Raw genomic sequence first — 16,716 nt, 5'->3', positions numbered from 1 at the left:
TCCCTGCTCTAGTTAGCAAATATGAACCAAAACGATGGAAGGAGCCATTTAAACAGAAATTTCATACTTTAAACTAAATTCATGGACTTTAGATATTAAAATTCGAAGTGTTACAGAACACCTTAATTCAAAATATTACTTTGAGATGACTGAAACTTAGATTATAGCCAAATAATTGTAGCACTGATAACACAACTTAATATCCATTAAAATAACTATACCCTTCAAACAATAAAAAAATCACCAAACTAAAAAGTAATACCACTAAAACAAACTAAAACTAAAACATCTAACAACTATCATTAGTTAAAAACCCTAAAATAATTTTGTCTAACAAATAGCTTCAACAGCAAGTCTTTGCCCAACGAGTTTGCAATTATTAGGAAAAGTGAATTCAGATGCATCAATCACACAACTCTCTTTGCCAACGCATGCCTGCCATTAACCAAAAATAAAAGAATCAGAACCTGAAAAATGAATTAATCAACTAAAATCAAGTGTTCGGAGGATTAAAAAAAACTTCAAAACCCAAAAAACGAATTAATCAACTAAAAACATGCAATGGAGGATAAAGTAATAAGTAAACTTACATTTTCGATGATCGTTGTAGTGTTAGGAGATTCACAAGTTCCTCTTTCAAAAGATCCACAAGAACCTCTTGGATTACCGTAGCTAGCAAATTTGATTTCAGATATAGTTCCTCCTTGGCATGATAGCTCCAACTTGTTCCCTTCATAAGCATTTGCACAAATTGTTCCAACCGTGACGGTTTGGATTTTCAAATTAGCAGGGTTGCCTCCAAACTCCTCAAACAAAACCAACAAGTTATCGTCATCTTGGAGGAAAGACCGTGGCACATGGTACCTAGTAATTATTAATAAATAAATAAAAAAAAAACATTACTAAATTAATTATTTTGACATAAAAATTATAATAAATTTTAAAACTCATATATATATATATATGAAATTGAAAATTTTAATTACCATCTTTGTGAAGATTGATCACATCCACTCAAGCATTTTGAATTAGAATATGTTCCGCGATAGTCACATTTATAATCACATCCATTATCATCAGCAAAAAAGCTTGGCCAGTATCTCCCGATGTTATGGCCGTTCACCCAAGCAATTCCTTTACCTAATCCCAATAAATCCAAAACAACTGGATCATCCCCCATCGGAGCCATAAAAGTCGTCTACAACAAATAAAAAAATAAAAAATTGTTATTTCGAGTTCTTAGGATAAGAATGTTAGAAAATAACAACAACAAAAAAAAAAAAAGAAAAAAAAAAAAGAATGGCATTGCAAAAAATTAGCAATGTTAAATTGATTGAATCACCTGATACCAAACAAACATCCTATCTGTAGGGAGATTTTCTAGTTCCCATTTTCGGTTATACCGATTTTCCCTCATGTAGAGTTTTTTCTTGTCTATACCATGGATTCCGACCTTGTATGTCCAAGTACTATTTTGCAAGTCCTTCACTTGGTTGTTATCACCCATCAATTTCACCGGACCATGAATTCCATTTTTTATTTCATCAAAGTGGCCACCATAGTTCTAGTCACCACAACATCAAAAAAAAAAAAAAATGTTTAATTAATTATTTAAAAGAATATAACAAAAAAAAGGTGCCATTGTTGTACATTTAATACTATAATTCTTACTTCCAAACCAACAGTGACGCTCAACAGAGATATCGAGTTCGTTCCATTTTTCATTTTAATCATTGATTCAAAATCGAATTCATAGTGCCCACCTTTGGCCCATTGAGATCCTGAAATTAAATTATTATTTGGACTTGGACTTTCTACTGAATATTTCAATTGAATATTTGGACTTTCTACTGATTTAATTAAAAATAATTAATCGCATTACCAACGTGCTTCCCGTTAACAAATGCATGAAGTACATGCCCAGCCGTGTGAACTTTTAAGGTAACATTGTTCTTCCAAGCCGGATCCTTGTGATCAATGTCCACACTAAAAAGAAAATGTTTTTTAAAAAGTTCAATAAAATTAAGATACATATATAGTAATAAACAAAAAGAAAATAGAACCATATAATTACCTAGTCATGTACCACAAATAATCACTAGTGTCATTCGCAAACTTTTGATCCATTAATTGATTACCAGTATAAATATAATCATTCGTCATCTTTTTGTCATTGAACTTAAGATGCTCAAAGTGTTCTGATTTCCATGTCCACTGCAAATTATACGGTTCTTGATATTCATCGGCTTCATTCAACTTCATCACCATATTAGATGTTTGAGTATTGACCTATATAACAAAAATCAGCCAAAACTAAGACCAAAATATATAATGCAAAGTTTTCTAAACTAATTTTACAATTAATATAAAAAAATAAAATTAGGTACAAATTTTTTACCCGAGCAGTGTTGTAAACCTCCGTATAGCAATCTGGAAGGATACTAACAGACCATGCAGGAATAGTGTAATTATTGTTCTCAAAATTAATTGTTATGTCTTCTTTGTCATTTGCATTTCCAAAGAAACACACCCTTTTACCACTGTACTTAAATATTGTTGCCTGAAAAAAGAAGAAGATAACATTTTTAGTTGAAAGACACCTCTATGTATTTGATAATTCTTTATTAAAAATAAATAAATAAATAAAATAAAGCTTACTGTCATCATATTCCCATATTCAACATTTCTAATCACAGCATGTGTGAGGATATCCTCCATTGATCTAATGAGGAGATGGAGTTGCTTAAGATGTCCCCACTTGGGTTGATTCAAATTTCCTAAAAAAAATATCATAATAATACATGTAAATGAAAAATATAGTTTACAAAAATTAAATAAGAAGTTAAGTTTGTTTACCATATTCATCAAGGGGTGCATCGTAATCATACGTTGTAGCAATGTAAGGACCTCCCGATACTCTACCAAAATTAGTACCACCGTGGTACTTCGTTGGGGAAAAAAAAAAAAATACAATTAAGAAATTATCTATTTTGTTGTTGAATTTCATGCGAAACAAAATAAAAAAATATATTTAGTTACAAACCATATAATAGTTTTGTAACGTGCCACCATATTGAAAAAATCGGGCAACTGCAAAGGCAAGATCTTCAGCAGTTCTGTGCGGAGTTTTTTGGCCCCAACCCTTATACCTAATTAATCCGTGATAGAAAGATAATAATAAGCATGATTATTGATTTAATACATAAAAACATGATACTAGCAAAGACAAATATTGAATACTACCAGCCGCTCCAATTTTCGGTCCACATCTTCGGAATGCCACTACTAGGATGGAATCCATCACAATACCAACCATTGCATGTGTTAATCTGTCAGAATAAACTTAAAACTTTAAACACATTTACTTAAAAATTAAAAGGATTAAAAGAATTAGAATATAGAAAATATTAATACCATTCCTTGTGGAGGATTCGATTGTTGGCACATAATCCATGGCACTCCAATGTGGAAAGATTGAGCCAAGTCAGCACACCAGTTTATGTATGATTTTCCCTCATTTCCATAGGACCACATAACATTGCCATACTCGTTTTCAATCTTTAATTTTTTATTTTTTGAAAGATAGAGAATAATTATATTAGCAATAAGAATATTCAAACAATAAGAAAAAATAAAATAAATATAATAATATCATAATACTACAAACAAACCTGTGCGAGGATTATAGGTCCTCCTTTAGAGGCAAAGAGACCTTCATCTCTTACCATGTCAACAATCAAAGTTGTGAAATTCTTCATCTCATTCTGAATTTGAAAATAATTGAAAAAGAGTTACTGAAAGATAATTTTTTTATTTTTTTTTATTTTTAAAAGTATCAAACACTTAATTGTAAAATTCATAAAATTACCTCATACACTTCATTGTTAGTCCTGAATGCAATGCCCGGAATATTATGCAACCAAACTGGGAACCCTCTGTGAGATATAAATAAATTAATTAAAATAAGTAAATTTATTTATTTATTTTTATAAAATTTTATTATTATGTAAATTTAGATATTAGGATAATTACCCATAATTCCATTCTGCACATACATATGGTCCAATGCGCAAAATGGCATACAACCCTTCATCATGGATGGCTCTAATAAATCTAACAAGATCTAAATTTTCTGAAAAATCGTACTGTGCAAATGATAGGAAAAAGAGTTAAATTCATATATAGTAGAGGAAAAATAATCTATGAGAAAATGATAGATGAGAAAGCATACTTGTCGATATATTGGCTCATGGGCATTCCAAAAGACATAAGTCTCAATGGCATTGAGACCTCCTTCCTTTGCTTTCTTGATCAAAGATGGCCACATCTAAAAAACAATTTTACAAATTCAACTTGATTGTCGTACTCTTTAACACGAGCATCCATAAATTCTACTAGGAAAAAAAAAACTTTTAAACTAAACAACATTAACTCTATTTGATTTTGAAAGTAGTTGGACTCTTTCATTTTGTGTTTTTGTTGTCTATATGAATTATTTAAGTAAAAAAAAAAAAAATTAGATGCACATAATCTTGATGTATCTAAAAAAAATTAAAAGATTTGTGAATTTTTTTAAATATTTTACTTTTAAATATATTTAGACTAAAAGAATTTAAATGGAAAAAAAATTGCTTAAGATATTTAAAAAGTTCGAACAGTAAAAAATAAAATTAAATAAAAAACTCAAATTGTTTTTTAAAATTATTAAACAAACAATGTTTTAAACTTCTTAAACAATAGGTGTCAAATGGGTATGAATCCCTATTTGATAGGATCCCTTAATTTTTTAATGAAATGAAATTAAATTAAATACTACAATATAAATTTAAAAAAAAAAATAATTAACAATTTTTTTATAGCTTGACCCATGTAGAGTCGCCCCTGAGCATCGTGTGATGAGTCTCCCTATTTGTTTTTTTCTTTTTCAATTATATAAAATTAAGATTCATATGCTTCAACATTAATAAATTACAACCTAAAAGTACAAAATACAAATCTGCATTTAACATTGAATTCAAAACTTACTTCGGGAGTGCTACGAGGATAGTGTATTGAACCAGATATTATAATTTTCCGTTCCCCATCAATTGTAAGCGCTTTTTCGTCATATGAAACATCAAGAGCAAACGAAAAAGAAAAACAATAATAGAGCAGAATTATGGTAGTTAACACCAAAAATCTACTACAATCATTCATTTTTGCAGTGTGAAAATTCTAATTCTAATTCTAATTCTAATTCTAATTCTATTCTAAGGAGAGGAAGTTGAGAAGTAATCACCACGATGTCTATTTATAATAGAGTTTTAGATAAAAGGATAAACAATAATGAGATGAAATATAATCTATAGAAAATCTAAAAAATTAGATTTATATTTACCATAAGATGTAGATAACTGTTAATGATAGAGAAAATCTAAAAAACTAGATTTATATTTACCATAAGATGTAGATAACTGTAAATGATAGATATATATTATATACTATCATAAACTAATTTGCTATTCTAATCCTTTTAGAGACCAAATGGTCTTCAATTTTGGTCTTCAATTTTGTCATGCATCGAGTTTCATTTTTTTATTTATTTATCTATATATATATGGAATAAAATACAATAATGGTCATATGCGATGCACGTGACTATTTTATTAAAAATTTAAGAAAAATTTATAATTTAGTGTAATTCTATAAAAATAATTACAAATACATGAAAAACTTATGTATTTAATTTTTAAAATTGATAAAATTTATCATTAGTTTGTAATTAATTTTTTATAGTTACACTGATCTGTAATATCGCAAAAAATTAATATCGGTTATAAATTATTTTATTTATGTAGCTAGAAAAAATTAGATCAAATTTGTCACAATAGAAAAGATATGGATCAAATTGACAAAAGACTAAATAATAGGAAACACTGATTTAATTTATCCATATCTAAATTGAAACTGCACGTGATTGATTTTTGCTTTAACTCAAAAAGAAAAAAAAAAAAAAACCCACCAATTGGTGTTATCGTGTCTATCTAATTTCCATGAAGATGCTTATCAAATAAAAAAGGCTGGCAAGAAGTAGGCAATACGGTCGTGTTTGTTTTCAGAGGTAGAATGGAGGGAATTTATAGTGAAAAAATTGATAATGAAAACATTAAGTAAAATTGTGTTTATTTTGATGATAGTTGTTAGTATAGGAATTGTTAAATTATTTTTATATAAACTAATAAAACAAATAAAAGAATATAAAAAATTAAACATTAATATTTATAAAAAAATTTCCAATATATAACAAATAAAAAAAATAATTTTTTTTTAATCCTCTCACTATTTTTCTAATACCATCTCCCCAACTTCCATCTCAATCCCCTCCCCAACATCCATCTATATCACCTCAACCATCCTAATCCCTTCCCCAACTCTACAAATAAACACAATATTAAATAACACCTCCACCATCCTAATCCCTTCCCATCTACTTAACCCAAAACAAACGGCCCTAATCTATACTATCTATATAAACAAATGTAATGGAGTATGAGATTTCTTCAAATTCTTAATACTAAATTCTTATGGATTCTCTTTCCTATGTGTCACTTTTCAAGTCTCCCCTCACACTTTTCTTAATTTTTAATCATTTGTCAATTATCTAAATCTCAAAAGCCAAAAGGATTATATATATTTAAATAAAATGATAAATATTTAAATATGAGCAACAAAGAGGTAGAGATAAAAATATAAAATAAAAAGATAACTATTCAAATTTCAACTACAAAATAATATAAAGAGTCAAATAAATGATAAAAAAAATAAATAAAAAATATTACGAGTCAATTAATTATAAAAATAAAAAAGTTAACTATTTATATATGAACAATTAAAAAAAATTTTAATAAAAAAATATTACGAGTCAAATGATTTTTAAAATAAAAAGGTAATTACGTATATATGAATAACAAATAAATATAGATGAAAAAATATACAAAAATAAAAATATAACTATTTAATGAAAATTCAAATAAAAGATAGCAAAATATTTAAATAAAAAAAATAAGATTGGGATATAAATATCCCAAAAAGATGATAATTTTTTTAACGATTTATATTTATCTTTTGTTAGTTTGTTATAGAATTTCTATATATTTCAACTTAATCTTTTTAAAGTTTATCTTTAAGTGGAACTTAATATTTTATTTTTTAAAATCATCAATTACTTATCCATACAAATTTTAAACATGATAGAATTCCATATATATCTTTTGTTTAAACATAATCTAAAATAAATAAAATAAAAAGATAACTATTCAAATTTCAACTACAAAATAATATAAAGAGTCAAATAAAAGATAAAAATAAATAAATAAAAAATATTACGAGTCAATTAATTATAAAAATAAAAAAGTTAACTATTTATATATGAACAATTAAAAAAAATTTAAATAAAAAAATATTACGAGTCAAATGATTTTTAAAATAAAAAGGTAATTATGTATATATATGAATAACAAATAAATATAGATGAAAAAATATACAAAAATAAAAATATAACTATTTAATGAAAATTCAAATAAAAGATAACAAGATATTTAAATAAAAAAAAAGAATAAGATTGGGATATAAATATTTCAAAAAGATGATAATTTTTTTAACGATCTATATTTATCTTTTGTTAGTTTGTTATAAAATTTCTATATATTTCAACTTAATCTTTTTAAAGTTTATCTTTAAGTGGAATTTAATATTTTATCTTTTAAAATCATCAATTACTTATCCATAGAAATTTTAAACATGATAGAATTCCATATATATCTTTTGTTTAAACATAATCTTCTTAATATAAAAACAAGTTCCTGCAAAAGAAACCATGAACACAAAATTGGGGAGAAAACAATCAACATTGAGCCATTTCTGATCTCTTTTCGGTGCCTAAAAATCTTAAAAATTTGCTTTACATTTGAAATGTGTACTTGCATGAGTTTTTGCATTTGTAAGAAAGTGAGTTCATATAAATGAACATTATTATTATTTTTTAAAATTTTTTTTGTTATAATCTGTATTTTTCCTTATTTCTTTCTTTTTGTTAATAATTTGTCATTTAATTGAGATTTTATTCTTTTTTTATATTTATAAAAGCACTGTTATTATCAATTTGTAACTCTCTCACTTATTGATTATTTGTGTTTAATTTTTTTTTTTGGTGTAGATGTTAGATTGAAAATGAAGAATCAAAATTTATTGGATATGTGTTATACTTTAAATGTATTTATCAGTTGATTTTTTATTGTTGATTATCCTATTGAAATAATTCATGATTAAATTTATTTTTAGTAACTCATTTCCTTTGAGAACTAAACCACAAATTTCTTCTTTGTTCAAATTTTTTATTTATTTATTTAGATTCAGAGTTTGAGCAAATGGAAGATATCTCATATTTAAAATGTTAATTTTTTTTTGAATAATTTAAATATTTATATTCTTTAAACGATTAAAAAATAATAAAATAAAAAATATTATGAGTCAATTAATTTTAAAAATAAAAAGTTAACTATTTATATATGAACAATAAAAAAATATTACGAGTCAAATAAATTTTAAAATAAAAAGATAATTATTTATATATGAACAAAAAAATAGAGATAAAAATATATAAAACTATTTAGATTTGAACTGAAAAATAAAAATTCAAATAAAAGATAAAAAATATTTAAATAAAAAAGATTAAGACTAAGATATAAATTTCAAAAACATGATAAAGTTTTTAACAATCTATATTTACTTTATGTGAGTTTGTTGTAGAATTTTCATATATTTTGGCTAAATCTTTTTAAAGTTTATCTTCATGTTAAACTTAATATTTTATCTTTTAAAAACATTAATTAATTATCCATATAAATTTAAAATATAATAAAATTACATAAATAAAAATGCAAATAAAAGATAAGAAAATATTTAAATTAAAAATATTAAGTTTGAGATATAAATCCCAGAAAGATAATAAATTTTTTAAAGATCTATATTTATATTCTGTGAGTTTGTTGTAGAATTTCCATATATTTCAACTTAATCTTTTTAAATTTTATCTTCAAGTTTAACTTATTATTTTACCTTTTAAAATCATCAATTAATTATCCATATAAAGTTTAAATTTAATACAATTCCATATTTTGAATTGATAAAACTTCAAATACAAGATTAATATTCAAATAAAAAATATTAGGATTTAAATACTTTTTAAAATAAATAACTATTTATGTATGAATAACAAAAAAATAAAATGAAAAATAGAGATGAAAAAAATATACAGAAATAAAAATATAACTATTTAGATTTGAACTATAAAATGAAAATTCAAATATAAGATAACAAAATATTTAAATAAAAAAAAAATTAAGATTGGGATATAAATATCCCAAAAAGATAATAATTTTTTTAATGATCTATATTTATCTTTTGTTAGTTTGTTATAGAATTCCTATATATTTCAACTTAATCTTTTTAAAATTTATCTTCAAGTTGAATTTAATATTTTTTCTTTTGAAATCATCAATTAATTATCCATAGGATAGAATTCCATATATATATATATATATATTTTTTTGTCTAAACATAATCTTTTCAATATAAAAACAAGTTCCTACAAATAAAATCATGAACAAAAGATTGGGGTGTGGGGGAGGGGGGAAACAATCAATATTGAGTCATTTCTGATCTCTTTTCGGTGCCGAAAAATCTTAAATATTTGCTTTACATTTGAAATGTGTACTTGCATGAGTTTTTGCATTTGTGAGAAAGTGAGTTTATGTAAATAGATATTATTATTTAATTTTTATTATTTTTTTGTTACAATTTGTATTTTTCTTTATTTCTTTCTTTTTGTTAATAATGTGTTATTTAATTGAGATTTTATTCTTTTTTTTTTCTTTTAAAAGCACTACTATTATCAATTTGTAACTCTCTCACTTAGTAATTGTATTTAATTTTATTTTTTTTGGTGCAGATGTTAGATTGAAAATGAAGAACACATCAAAATTGATTGGATATAGGTTTATACTTTAAATGTACTCATCAGTTGATTTTTTGTTGCTAATTATCCTGTTAAAATAACTCATGATTAAATTTATTTTTAGGAACTTATTTCCTTTGAGAACTAAACCATAAATTTTTTCTTTTTTTAATTTTTTTATTATTTAAATTCAAAGTTTGAGCAAATAGAAGAGGTCTCATATTAAAATGTTAATTTTTTTTGAATAATTTAAATATTTATATTCTTTATGTTTGTCAATTCAATTTTAATGCATTTCCAAACCTTTTTTATTTTTTATTTTTATGTAATCATTCCAAACCTATTTATGTTTAATGAATCAATATAACCGAAAAACAAATAGCATGTAAAAAAAGTTTAACCACTAAAATGAGATGATTAATATAATATCTACTGTTGATTAAACAAAATTAGTGTTACTTTTATTTAACATTAGTCATTTTGATTATTATAATGTCTTTGTTACTCTACTTTGGTTGTCTGAAGTAATTCTTAGATAAATTAGCTGTTATATATATGATAGTTTTTAAAAAATTTCAATAATGTGAAATATTAAATATTTTTAATGATGTGAAGTAAGATTTACATACACAAATTAAATAAAAATATTATAAAATACAATCAAATAGGAATTTATTTTTTAATAATTATTAACTTTCTAAAATCTCGTGTATTATCTCAATAGAAATGTGAGGGTTTCGATTGCCAAGTATGGCCAGGCGGAGGGTCGGGTCGGGGCGATTATCCTGGATTCATTTGGGGTATGGTTTGGTGCTGAGCCATATCATCCAGTGAGATATTAGCTGTTATATATATATACTAGCGTATGCCCGTGCCTGAAGGCACGGTGTAAATAATGTTAGGATTAAAAAAATAATGTTCGGATTAAATTCACAGAACTCTTCACAAAAACTCACTTTTACTTATATAATATATAGCTAGTTAGACAGATGTGCCTCATCAAAAGTGTAATTAACTTTTTTTTTAAAAAAGGATAAGGAGAGATTCTCTCTCTAGGACTCATGCATCACAATTGACAAACACATTTCCAGAGACATGGTTTTCATTTTTCTTCATCTTTCTCACCTCTAGGATTCCCAAATTCCGCATACATATATACACACACATTTGCAGAGATCAAAAACCCACACTTTCTCTCACATTTGCAGAGATCAAAAACCCATAATTTGTATCATCATCAAAAACTCACACTTTCTCTCTCTGTGCAAAAATGGCTTCAGTGATATACACACGTTTCTTTTTTTGATCTCTCATTTTTAACACCATGTGAGAGTGTAACTTAACTGGTTTATCGAAATGTAAGTAACCAATTCTTTTAAAATACCTGTTTCCTACCTCCCCGAATTTCCAAGATTCAAGTTCATGGTACCTCACTCCCCTGTTCCACAGAGTGCACAAATAAGACATCTAAAAGCTTAACACTTTCTCAACATCCAGTTAAGAGCAAGAATTTTAAGACAAAATTCCACTTACTTCTGAGCAAGGACAGGACCAGATTTCATACATCCGATATGCACCCGTGGCTTTTTCCTATATCTTGCCAAAGTTTCTCCTAGTGTTGCTGTAAAATTTACAACATCTTACCCAATGCAACAAAATAAATAAATCATTTGTAGAGTTACAAACATATATAATTTCATTTTCAAGTAAAACTTGTTGAATCAATCATATCAGTCGTAGATTTGAATTTAGAGGTTCATATGAACATGGGCATCTGAAGTTTCTACCCCGATTGGGAATTTAAAAGTTGTAACACATTGAGTGTCTTGCATCTATGTATTGGATTTTAGACCTTCATGTATGCATTTTATTTTTATATCAAGTACTAAAAACAAATTTCTTACCTATATTTACATGAACATCATCATCAACTTTGACATAAAAATCTGCATCCCATGAAGCAACAGCAGCAGCAAGATATGACTGTCTTCACATAAAAATCTACATCCCACGAAGCTTGAGTCTGCATAAAAACCCAATTCAAGTAAAATTAATACATTAAAGACTATCAAATCTTATGAATTTAATAGTTTGTTGAACTTAATTAGCAAGAAAAACAGAGTAAGGGTGTTGAATACTCACAGAGGCCGACTATAGGTGGTAAATTCGCAAGCTTTGAATAACTTATTCCCTGTAGTGTGAGATAAAATCGACATGAGATCTTTGAATAACTTATTCTTTGCTATATATTTTTCTGGGATAGTATATGACCCCGATATGTGACATAGAACAAATAATTTTCCTAGCCGTTTAGTTGTGTTTCTGTTTGTAGTTTTTTTGAAAAACGAAGACAATGAAAAATTCTAAAAATGGCCATCATTTAAATATTTATGATTATATATACATATGAATACTCGAAAATAAGTACTTGTTTAGTTGCGTTTTCATTTTCTGTCATCTGTTTTTCAGTTTTGGAAAAATACCCAGAAATGTGACATAAAACTGGATAATTTTCCTACATAGCCATATCAGAATATTTTCCTAAAATTGGTTTTTTGCAGACAGGCATTGATTGGAGGAAATTATGGCCTTCTCAACACTACAACATTTATCCCCAATTCGGATTATTACGGGTTAGTCAATATTGAGATTTTCTAAAACCCTTTACTATTTAATAAAGCTGAAATTATCATTTTAACACATTTATTCTATATTAATGTTTGGTTGGCTCTTCTACAGTGCTCTTCTGTGGCATCGCTTAATGGGAAAGATTGTACTTCAGACCACTTATGACAGTTCCCCTTCCACTTAAGAAAGAAGTAAGCGCAATATTCTTAACTGTTAGGTTTTATTCTTGGCAATCCCGTTTGACAAAACTCCTTTGAGTTGTAATTTTATTCGCATTTTTATTTCAGTGAGACTTTGAGTGTTTAGATGCGAATCCAACCCGAATCAAGCCTTTCAGAGAAGTTTGTGTTGATAAAGCTTTCAAGATTGCCACTTCGCTGATTATGACGGGGATCACATAGTGCATCACTTTCTTTCATGAGAAATCTTCTACAGACTGTGCACATTGTGTTTTCTTGTAATGGTGCTTCTTGGATAATCTTATGTGTTTTAAGGTACTAATATGAAATTCCTTGCTTGCTCCACCATATTATTTTTTGTCGTTTTCTTCTTGTTCACTGTTTTCAGTGTTTGTGGTTGCTTTTAGTGAGGGGGAGTTTGGTTCATTTTGATATGTTGGCTTTTGAGATTGGCTATATGTTTTGCTGTTGCTATGTACTATTTGCCCTTCTTGTATGTTCATGGTATTTACATCGTCATATCATTGCTTGTGTGGTTTATGATCTTGCTTTTGTTGTTTGAGAGTTGTTTTTCATGAGTCTTAGTTTTCATCTATTCATGTTTTCCATCTCATGTTTCAAGATTATCGTGTCATATGTCTATTACTTATTCATATAATCTTGTGGGACTAATAGTTGTTTTGGAGATTGTGGCACTAATGACTGTTTTGCAGATCATGACCTTGAGAAAGAAGTTGGCTTTTGTTGGCTGTAATGGGTTGGGGTGTTTAGGATTTTATTTGTTAGGTGTGTTTTGTCACGGCATTGCCAAAGGGGGAGATTGTTAGGTTTTATTCTTGGCAATCCCGTTTGACAAAACTCCTTTGAGTTTGTGTTGATAAAGCTTTCAAAAATGCATTCAAAGTTGCCTGTCCGATCATGTTATATTTTTCCAGTTTTTCCATTTTTTGGCCTTCCCGCTCGAGCGGGGAAAGTGACGCTCGAGCGGGGATTGGAAGCTCTCAGCATCTCTGCAGTCGCCTGTAAAAAATACTGGAAGGTGTGATTTTACGCTCGAGCGGATGCTCCTACGCTCGAGCGCATCTCAGTTTGTTCGCACGCAGTTTTTGGACAGTCCGCTCGAGCGGGCTGTGGTGAGCTCGAGCGGAGATCGCGGGACAGATTCTATAAATTCGCGTGTTGGGTCAGATTTTAAGGATAACTTCTCCAGATCTTCTTTTTGGTTTCTAGGGTTTATATCTGGGGATACTTTGGGAGTTTTCTTTGATGTTTTTATTGAGTATTCAACTCATGATCTAAAGAGAGTACATCAAAGGTTTGTTTGTTATACACAAAAGAGAGAGTTATTCTTCAGTTGTGGATTCTGAAGAATTCGAGCCTGAAGCTTTGGTGGAATCCGGAGTGGCTCATCAGAAAGACAATTCCGTGGTGAAGATGGGGTTGGAAGAGGCACATAGAGGTTGGTTCAATTAGGCGTTGTGGATTCGCTAGGTAATTGAGAGTATACCTGTGTAATTCCTTTAATTCTTCTTAGTGGATTGTTCTTGTGGCTGTTGCCCGTGGTTTTTTTGATCACAGTTGGAGGTGTCCAATTGTGGTTTTTTCCACGTTAAATCGCTGTGTCTCTTTGTCTTGATTGTTTGATTGTTTGATTGGGATTGTTATATTCTGCTTAAAATTGATACATAATCACAAATCAACATCTAGGGGATTTCTAGATTTTTCAATTGGTATCAGAGCGGGTCGTTCTATTTTTTTTTTAAAAAAAAAAAAAAAAATTTTTTTAGAACGAGATCTTGTTTGATTTGTGATAATGGATACAATTCGTGAAGGAAATTCTATGGTTCGACCACCTCTACTTGACGGATCCAATTATCCTTTTTGGAAAGCTCGGATGAGATCTTTTTTAAAATCTATTGATGAAAAAGTTTGGCAATCCGTCATGAATGGGTGGACTGAACCAACAATTACTGTTGATAGAGTTACAATCCCCAAACCAATTGATCAGTGGGACACAACTGATTACCAAAATAGTAGCTGGAATAGTAAAGCTATCAATTCTCTCTTTTGCGCTGTCACACCTGAAGAATTTAGTCGTATTTGTAATTGTGAAATCGCAAAAGAGGCTTGGGATATCTTACAAACTATTCATGAGGGCACTCCTTCTGTTAAACGCTCAAAACTTCAAAGGCTCACATCTAGTTTCGAAAACCTTTCAATGAAAGATAGTGAGACCTTTGATGAATTTTATGCGAAGTTGAGTGACATTGTAAATTCCAGCTTCAATTTAGGTGAAAAAATTCCAGAATCCAAAGTTGTGGGAAAAATTTTGAGATCCTTGCCCGATCGGTTCCAACCAAAAGTTACGGCTATTGAGGAGGCTCAAGATGTTGACAACCTCAAGCTGGATCAGTTGGTTGGAAACCTTCAAACTTATGAAGCACATAGGAATTTCAAAAAGAAACAAAAAGATATTGCTTTTAGTAGTGCTCATAAAGTTAGAGAGGATTCTGATGAGGATAGTGATATAGATTCCAAGATTATGGCTGCTTTTGTTAAACAATTTAAAAAATCTTTTTTGAAAAAGAATCCTAATCTTTTGGAATCTACTCATTCTCATAAATCTAAAGGCAAAGATAAACTCAAAATTAATCCTATAGCCAAGAAGGAGAAAGGAAAGATACAAGAGAACTCTGAAAGACTCCAATGCTATGAATGCCAAGGATTTGGCCACTTTGCTTCAGAATGCCCTACTCGTTTGAGGAAGAAGAAAGCCCTCGCTATCACTTGGGATGATGAATCAGAATCTGATAAAGATGAAAGTGACAATGAAGATCACGGTGAAGAGGGTCATAAACAATTTCTGGCTTTCATGGCAGCTTCCGAAGCTGAAGGACAAACAGATTCTCCGAAGATGTCGGTTGAGAATATCACTGATGATGAATCCTCAGAAAGTGATCATGAAGAGCTTGAGCAAGCTTATGAAAAGTTGTATCAGGAGTCTCTTAAGTTATTCAAATTGAATGACAAACTCACAAAGAAACTCAAAGCATGTGAATGTGAGAATGTCAAACTTAAGGAGGAGATTTCCGAGGCTAGGATCAATGCCATCAAGATAGCTGATGATCGACAAGTTCTTTGTGCAAAATTGTTGACTTGTGAGACAGAGAAGAATGAGCTGCTGCAAACCCACGCCATGTATGAAGAAAAGATTGAATCTCTCGAGATGTCACAAGTTGCTTTGGAAGAACTAATGATCAAGAAAGAGGAAGAGCTCAAGTGTGCTATGGCTACCATTGGTCTTTGGAACAGAGGATCAAAGACTTTGGAGGATATCATTGGGTCTCAACAAATGAGTTGTGACAAGAGTGGCATTGGCTTTGGTGGTAAGAAAGAGCAAAAACAGAGTGCTTCCACATCTCATGATACAAGAACTCAAGGAAAGGGAGGACAAAAGATTCAACAAAAGGATGGACTTCTCAAACTTCCTAGAGTTGGTAAGGTAAAAGAAAAGAAGGTACACCCTGTGTTTATTTGTCATCATTGTGGTATGCATGGTCATATTCGCCCTTATTGTTATAAGTTGCATGGGAGAGTGCCTCAAAAGGGTAGAAATTCGACTTACATGTCTAGGCGGAATACCAAGATTCATGCGGGTGTTCACTACACCACGACACTTACCAAGACCGCTAGACCTGATTTTGTTAAGACCAAAAAGATTTGGGTGAGAAAAGTTGACTTGTGTTAATTTGTTTGGTCGTTTTAGTTTATAGGTTTTTGTGTGTTTTTTTTTCGGATCTTTTAATGTGTGCTTGTTTGCTTTTTGTCTTGCTTTGGTTAAGAAAAAATTTGAAAAAAAAAAAAAAAAAAAAAAAATCCAAAAAGATTTTCTTAGTATGGTTTTGCAAGCTTGAA

The 16,716-nt window shown here is 28.7% G+C and overlaps 1 protein-coding gene across 1 annotated transcript; it reads right to left on the bottom strand.

The window, feature by feature from the left end:
• Positions 1–269: 269 nt before the first annotated feature.
• LOC114290448 (beta-galactosidase 15-like) lies at positions 270–16,393 on the bottom strand. The gene is made up of 19 exons (XM_082891729.1): positions 16,046–16,393; positions 5,026–5,116; positions 4,232–4,327; positions 4,033–4,145; positions 3,869–3,935; positions 3,672–3,764; positions 3,415–3,558; positions 3,244–3,329; positions 3,044–3,149; positions 2,857–2,944; positions 2,659–2,777; positions 2,399–2,560; positions 2,075–2,289; positions 1,883–1,986; positions 1,672–1,781; positions 1,343–1,564; positions 987–1,198; positions 591–864; positions 270–435 (listed from the first exon to the last, which is right to left on the bottom strand). The coding sequence occupies exons 1-19, from the start codon at positions 16,138–16,140 to the stop codon at positions 331–333; spliced, it is 2,502 nt and encodes an 833-aa protein (XP_082747855.1). The 5' UTR covers positions 16,141–16,393; the 3' UTR covers positions 270–330.
• Positions 16,394–16,716: the final 323 nt, after the last annotated feature.

The sequence above is a fragment of the Camellia sinensis genome, chromosome 10 (assembly GCF_055761805.1).
Source record: "Camellia sinensis isolate YWXY chromosome 10, ASM5576180v1, whole genome shotgun sequence".
Lineage (NCBI taxonomy): Eukaryota > Viridiplantae > Streptophyta > Magnoliopsida > Ericales > Theaceae > Camellia > Camellia sinensis.
Note: the sequence above shows the minus strand (reverse complement) of the source record. Positions and strands in the feature narration are given on the sequence as shown.